At 41.6% G+C, this 8112-nt stretch overlaps 1 protein-coding gene across 1 annotated transcript; it reads right to left on the bottom strand.

Moving 5' to 3' along the window:
• Positions 1-2508: 2508 nt before the first annotated feature.
• LOC100359656 (rCG38062-like) lies at positions 2509-5232 on the bottom strand. The gene has a single exon (XM_087600988.1). It carries the CDS (start codon positions 5127-5129, stop codon positions 4491-4493), a length of 639 nt encoding a protein of 212 aa, XP_087457114.1. The 5' UTR covers positions 5130-5232; the 3' UTR covers positions 2509-4490.
• Positions 5233-8112: the final 2880 nt, after the last annotated feature.

The following is an 8112-nucleotide window of genomic DNA, read 5'->3' as shown; positions in this document are numbered from 1 at the left end:
GAATTTTATTGAGTATTTTTGCGTCGATATTCATAAGGGAAATTGGTCTGAAGTTCTCTTTCTTTGTTGTGTCTTTGTGTGGTTTAGGTATAAGAGTAATTGTAGATTCGTAGAAGGAATTCGGTAGGGCTCCATCTGTTTCAATTTTGTGGAATAGTTTGGATAATATTGGTATGAGGTCTTCTATGAAGGTTTGATAGAATTCTGCACTAAACCCATCTGGACCTGGGCTCTTTTTGGTTGGGAGACCTTTAATGACTGCTTCTATTTCCTTAGGAGTTATGGGGTTGTTTAACTGGTTTATCTGTTCCTGATTTAACTTTGATACCTGGTATCTGTCTAGGAAATTGTCCATTTCCTGAAGATTTTCAAATTTTGTTGAATATAGGTTTTTATAGTAAGATCTGATGATTTTTTGAATTTCCTCTGAATCTGTAGTTATGTCTCCCTTTTCATTTCTGATTTTGTTAATTTGGACGCACTCTCTGTGTCCTCTCGTTAGTCTGGCTAAGGGTTTATCTATCTTGTTGATTTTCTCAAAGAACCAACTTTTGGTCCTGTTGATTCTTTCTATGGTCCTTTTTGTTTCTACTTGGTTGATTTCAGCTCTGAGTTTGATTATTTCCTGCCTTCTACTCCTCCTGGGTGTATTTGCTTCTTTTTGTTCTAGAGCTTTTAGGTGTGCTGTCAAGCTGCTGACATATGCTCTTTCCTGTTTCTTTCTGCAGGCACTCAGCGCTATGAGTTTTCCTCTTAGCACAGCTTTCATTGTGTCCCATAAGTTTGAGTATGTTGTATCTTCATTTTCATTAAATTCTAAAAAGTTTTTAATTTCTTTCTTTATTTCTTCCTTGACCAGGTTATCATTGAGTAGAGCATTGTTCAATTTCCACGTATATGTGGGCGTTCTTCCCTTATTGTTATTGAAGACCAGTTTTAGGCCGTGGTGGTCCGATAGCACGCATGGGATTATTTCTATCTTTCTGTACCTGTTGAGGCCCGTTTTTTGACCAATTATATGGTCAATTTTGGAGAAAGTACCATGAGGAGCTGAGAAGAAGGTATATCCTTTTGCTTTAGGATAGAATGTTCTATAAATATCCGTTAAGTCCATTTGGCTCATGACTTCTCTTAGTCTGTCGACATCACTGTTTAATTTCTGTTTCCATGATCTGTCCATTGATGAGAGTGGGGTGTTGAAATCTCCCACTATTATTGTGTGAGGTGCAATGTGTGTTTTGAGCTTTAGTAAGGTTTCTTTTACGTATGTAGGTGCCCTTGTATTTGGGGCATAGATATTTAGGATTGAGAGTTCATCTTGGTGGATTTTTCCTTTGATGAATATGAAGTGTCCTTCCTTATCTTTTTTGATGACTTTTAGTTGGAAATTGATTTTATTTGATATTAGAATGGCTACTCCAGCTTGCTTCTTCTGACCATTTGCTTGGAAAGTTGTTTTCCAGCCTTTCACTCTGAGGTAGTGTCTGTCTTTGTCTCTGAGGTGTGTTTCCTGTAGGCAGCAGAATGCAGGGTCCTCGTTGCGTATCCAGTTTGTTAATCTATGTCTTTTTATTGGGGAGTTGAGGCCATTGATATTGAGAGATATTAAGGAATAGTGATTATTGTTTCCCTTTATATTCATATTTGGATGTGAGGTTATGTTTGTGTGCTTTCATTCTCTTTGTTTTGTTGCCAAGACGATTAGTTTCTTGCTTCTTCTAGGGTATAGCTTGCCTCCTTATGTTGGGCTTTACCATTTATTATCCTTTGTAGTGCTGGATTTGTAGAAAGATATTGTGTAAATTTGGTTTTGTCATGGAATATCTTGGTTTCTCCATCAATGTTAATTGAGAGTTTTGCTGGATACAGTAACCTGGGCTGGCATTTGTGTTCTCTTAGGGTCTGTATGACATCAGTCCAGGATCTTCTGGCCTTCATAGTTTCTGGCGAGAAGTCTGGTGTGATTCTGATAGGTCTCCCTTTATATGTTACTTGACCTTTTTCCCTTACTGCTTTTAATATTCTTTCTTTATTTTGTGCGTTTGGTGTTTTGACAATTATGTGACGGGAGGTGTTTCTTTTCTGGTCCAATCTATTTGGAGTTCTGTAGGCTTCTTGTATGCCTATGGGTATCTCTTTTTTTAGGTTAGGGAAGTTTTCTTCTATGATTTTGTTGAAGATATTTACTGGTCCTTTGAGCTGGGAGTCTTCACTCTCTTCTATACCTATTATCCTTAGGTTTGATCTTCTCATTGAGTCCTGGATTTCCTGTATGTTTTGGACCAGTAGCTTTTTCCGCTTTACATTATCTTTGACAGTTGAGTCAATGATTTCTATGGAATCTTCTGCTCCTGAGATTCTCTCTTCCATCTCTTGTATTCTGTTGGTGAAGCTTGTATCTACAGCTCCTTGTCTCTTCTTTTGGTTTTCTATATCCAGGGTTGTTTCCATGTGTTCTTTCTTGATTGCTTCTATTTCCATTTTTAATTCCTTCATCTGTTTGATTGTGTTTTCCTGGAATTCTTTCAGGGATTTTTGCCATTCCTCTCTGTAGGCCTCTACTTGTTTATTAATGATTTCCTGTGTTTCCCTAAGTGTGTTCATGTCTTTCTTGAAGTCCTCCAGCATCATGATCAAATATGATTTTGAAACTAGATCTTGCTTTTCTGGTGTGTTTGGATATTCCATGTTTGTTTTGGCGGGAGAATTGGGCTCCGATGATGGCATGCAGTCTTGGTTTCTGTTGCTTGGGTTCCTGCGCTTGCCTCTCGCCATCAGATTATCTCTAGTGTTACTTTGTTCTGCTATTTCTGACAGTGGCTAGACTGACCTATAAGCCTGTGTGTCAGGAGTGCTGTAGACCTGTTTTCCTCTCTTTCAGTCAGTTATGGGGACAGTGTGTTCTGCTTTCCGGCGTGTAGTTTTTCCTCTCTACAGGTCTTCAGCTGTTCCTGTGGGCCTGTGTCTTGAGTTCACCAGGCAGCTTTCTTGCAGCAGAAAATTTGGTCTTACCTGTGGTCCCGAGGCTCAGGTTCGCTCGTGGGGTGCTGCCCAGGGGCTCTCTGCAGCGGCAGCAACCAGGAAGACCTGTGCCGCCCCTTCCGGGAGCTTCAGTGCACCAGGGTTCCAGATGGTCTTTGGCTTTTTCCTCTGGCGTCCGAGATGTGTGTGCAGGGAGCAGTCTCTTCTGGTTTCCCAGGCTTGTCTGCCTCTCTGAAGGTTTAGCTCTCCCTCCCACGGGATTTGGGTGCAGAGAACTGTTTATCCGGTCTGTTTCTTTCAGGTTCCGGCGGTGTCTCAGGCGCAGAAGTCCTGCCGCTCCTGGGCCCTCCCCCACGGGAGCCCAGAGGCCTTATACAGTTTCCTCTTGGGCCAGGGATGTGGGCAGGGGTGAGCAGTGTTGGTGGTCTCTTCCGCTCTGCAGCCTCAGGAGTGCCCACCTGACCAGGCGGTTGGGTCTCTCTCTCACCGGGTCTGGGAGCAGAGAGCTGCTGCGGGCCGGGATCCGCGGGTGTGGGACTTCCGGTAAACACAGACCGTGCCTCCTAGAGAAATTCTGCTTCCGTGTCCCAAGCTCACCAGGCAGCTTTCTTGCAGCAGAAAATTTGGTCTTACCTGTGGTCCAGAGGCTCAGGTTCGCTCGTGGGGTGCTGCCCAGGGGCTCTCTGCAGCGGCAGCAACCAGCTTATTTTTGAAATTATAATATGATTACAGCATTTTTCCACTTCTCCCTCTCTCCAGTCTTTGCCAAATATCCAATTTTTTCATCAATTGTAATTGCAGAAGAGATGATAGAAACAGTCTAAGAGCTAGAGAAAATAAAGTTTGCTATAATATTGTGTCTCCTGATAATGTCAGAAACTTCATCCATGAAGGCTCTCCAACATGCCCATCTAAACATGACCTGAACAAGGATGGCCATAACAAACATGCTAACAGGGATGAAGGAACTCTCACAGGATCCCGAATCTAGACAAAGAACTATAGGCAACTAAGGACTGCTGAGAGCTGGAGAAATAGTCTTCCCCAGGGAAGAGCACACTAATTGGATACCCAATACCAGGTGGTCAGTCCTGAAATCATAGATACATACAAGTAACGCTATACAGACTGAGCAAGCTGTATTTTCTCTTTATTTTTAACTCTCACATGATTTTTCAGAGCTGGAGAGTTCAAATTCTGTGGGGCGGGCCACCAGGCTGGAACATCAGGGACACAGGTGCTGTAGTCTTGATGCTGAAATGTGCAGTGAAAATAAGAGCTTGGAAAGTCAAGTGAGCAGTCTTCAGACAATAGTCCTTTCCCTGGAAAGTCTGCTTTTCATGTTCTCACTGTTTAGATGAAGCCATGTACACTACGGATGTTAATATATTTTCTTAATATTAACAAACTAAAAGCTAATCACAGCTATAAAATACCTTCACAGCATCATAAATGTGACTGTTTGACAAAACAACTGGAGCACTAATCTATCTCACAGTCCCGAAAAACTAACTATACTTGTCTCGGAAATACATTTTATAAAAAAGATACACATTGAAGATTCTCAGAAGAACTCCAATGGGGTAAGTAAGTAATTTCATCAGCCTTATGGCTTCATAAAAGAAACTCATCAATAGCTGAACTTGCCTTTGGATGCCAAGATAGGAGATGTTAAGGCCTTTGACACACTCAAGCTGATAGAGAAAACACTCGATACTTACAACAGCCCAGATGAGTTTAGAAGTGACTGTGGCACATCTAACATTCCTTACGTGGCGTGTCTCTACTGGAAGAAAAGTAATCAGAAAAGCCTCAAGGGTAACACAGCTGAGTAAAAGGGAACTGGCATGTATATTTGCAATTTGGAAGTTCTGCCTCAAGGCTGACTGAAAAGAAGCTGACGATGACTCACTCTCTATGATGCCTTCTGAGACGGCAGAAAGCATGCTGCAGCCAACTAAGATGTCTGCCTGGGCTATGCTACCAATCAACACCGCAGTGGGTTTTCTGGAAACCGAAGGAAATGTCAAGACCAGCATGACATACACACTGGCAAGAGATCCCAGCAGAGTCATGATGATGTTTGGAGAAGGGAGGACTAGATACTGGATGTATTTGAACACCAGGTACCTGCGGAGGTCTTTCATATAGTCTCGATTTTTTAAAATGTGAAGTTGAGCAGGATTCCTGGAGTAAAGTAGAGAAGAAAAATTATATGAGTTTGCATTCAAAACAATGAAAAGCACTTGAAACTATAGTTTTGTTTGGGCAAGGGATTTAATGATGTTAATATATTTCCCATGGTTAGACCCAGTTTCACATGATGTCATCCAGCCATTTAAAAGGCATCTTACTTTTGGTGGCAAATAATGGCAAAGACAAAAATATCTTTTTTTTTCCAGTGCCAGATGTGATAGGCCAGCACTAAGGAAGCAGATCTCTGAGTTTGAGGCCAACCCAGTCTACATAGTGAGTTCCAGGACAGTCAGAGCTCTGTTAGAGGGATCGTTTCTAAAGCAAAACAAAAGAAAACAAAACGGTCTTTTGTCCCTTTCAAAGCTTTCTACATTTAAACTGATGTCTCTAGTAATGTTTGATCTTTCTTTCTGATCACTCAGATTAACCAAAGAATTAGAAGAACTTTCCATGCACAGATAGATTCATATATCAGAATCAAAGGAAAAGAATCTTGGAGCACATGTCTAGTAGGGAAGAATAAGATTCTTCTTGATTAATGCACTAGAAATGAGTGGAAAATATTACACTTATAATTTTTAAGTGAAATTAAGAGAATGAAAGAAAATGTGATTCCTAAATGTCTTCTCCTCCTTTACACAGAAATACTAATTAAAGTTAACAACTGTTTCTTCTATAGCCTCCAAGTAATTCTTCAAATTGGTATCTTTTGAAAGTACCATGCTTAGAACATTCTCACAACTCCTCTGAAATCTCTTCTATGCCTTCTATCATAGCGAACATATTGACATTAACAAAGAGCTTTGAGTGAGGTAAGTATTAAAAGAACAGTGGCATAGTGAATCTCCTCAGAAGGAAATTATTACACATTGACAACGTGTTCTAGTTAGGGTTATCATTGCTGGGATGACACAGCATGATCAAAGCAATTGAGGGAAGAATGATTTATATGGCCTATGCTTTCAAATCACTGTTCATCAAAGGAAGTCATGACAGGACTCAAACAGGGCAGGAACCTGGGCACAGGAGCTGATGCAGTAGCCATGAAGGGATGCTGCTTACTGGCTTGTTCCTTAACGTTTTCTCAGCCTAATTTCATATACAACCCAGGACAAACAAGCCAAGGATAGAACTACTCATACTGGACTGGATCCTCTTCTATCAAAAATAATTAAGAAAATGTCTTATAGGCTAGCCTACAGCCAGATCTTATGGAAGCATTTCTTATTTGAGGTCTCCTCCTCTCAGATGACATTAGTTTATATCAAGTTGGATACAGCACAGTGGATGTCTGGTCAACTTGACACACAAACACTTTCCTGTGAACAAGGATTCTCAACCTGTCAGTCATATCAGGGGTCTTTACAGGGGTCACATATCAAATATCTTGCATATCAGAGATTTACATTACATTTATAATGGTAGCAAAATTGTAGTTATGAAGTAGCAACAACTTTATGGTTGGGGGTCACAGTGATAACAAGGTTGTATGCTATAAAGCCACAAACTTTTGTTTATTGTCCATTCCCAAGACCACATATTAATATAAACACCAGAGTATACATTTTACAAACTTAGAAAGTCGCACAGTCTTATAAATTCAAACACTTTAAAAGTTCAGTCTTTAAAATAATTCCACTTGGGCATATACCCAAAAGAAGCTCTAATATATTACAAGAATATGTACTCCACTATAATTATAGAAGCCTTATTTATAATAGCCAGAAGCTGGAAACAACTCAGATGTCCCTCACCAAAAGAATGGATACAGGAAATATAGTACATTTACACAATTGATTGCTACTCAGTTATTCAAAATGACGACTTCACAAATTTTGCAGGCAAATGGATGGAACTAGAAAATATCATCCTGAGTGAGGTAACCTAGACCCATAAAGGAAATACATAGTATGTACTCACTGATAAGTGGATATTAGCCAAAAAATTCAGAATACCCATGATATAACACCTAGTCCATATGAAGCTTAAAAAGAAGGAATGCCCAAGTGTGGATGCTTCAATTCCATATAGAAGGGAGAACAAAATAATCACAGGAGGCAGAGGGAGGGAGGGACCTGGGTGCAAGGGGGGTGGGAAAGGGGGCAGGATCATATATGGGGGACAACATGGAGAATGAATAAAAATATTACAGCAGTGTGAGGTTGGAGACAGAGGAACCACGAGTAAGCCCCAGACACCAGGGATTAGAAAGGCTCCAAGAACCCAGTGGCGATGACTTTAGCTAACATGCCCAACAGTGGGGAGACAGAAGCTGAAGAGACCATACCCTGTAGATAGTCATGGCCCCCAGTTGAGGGATGGGGCCACCTACCCATCTCAAAATTTTTGACCCAGAATTGTTCCGGTCTAAAGAAAGTACAGGGACTAAAAATGGAACAGAGACTGAAGGAAAGTCCATCCAGAGACCACTTCACCTGAGGATCCATCCCATCTTCAGACAGCAAACACTGACACTATTGCTCATGCCAAGATGTGCTTGCTGACCAAGGAGCCTGGTATAGATGTCCCCTGAGAGGCTCTGCCAGGGCCTGACTAAGACAGATGCAGATACTTGCAGCCAAACATTAGACTGAGCCCTAGGACCCCAATGGAGGAGTTAGGGGAAGGACTGAAGGAACTGAGGGGTATTGCAATCCCATATTATCAACTAACTTGACTCCTCAGAACTCTCAGGGACTGAGCAACTAACCAAGCAGCATACATGGGCTAGTCCGTGGCCCCCACTATATATGGAGTAGAGGACTGCCCTGTTTGGCCTCAGTGTGAGGCGATGTGCTTGGTCCTGTGGAGGTTTGCAGATAGAGGGATAAGGTGAGAGTGGGTGGGTGGGGAACCACCCTTTTTGAGGCCAAGGGGAAGTGGGGTGGGGAGGATCATTGATGGGGGACCAAGAAGGGGGGCAACATTTGAAAG

The sequence above is a fragment of the Rattus norvegicus genome, chromosome X, assembly GCF_021556685.1.
Source record: "Rattus norvegicus strain SHRSP/BbbUtx chromosome X, alternate assembly SHRSP_T2T, whole genome shotgun sequence".
NCBI lineage: Eukaryota > Metazoa > Chordata > Mammalia > Rodentia > Muridae > Rattus > Rattus norvegicus.
Note: the sequence above shows the minus strand (reverse complement) of the source record. Positions and strands in the feature narration are given on the sequence as shown.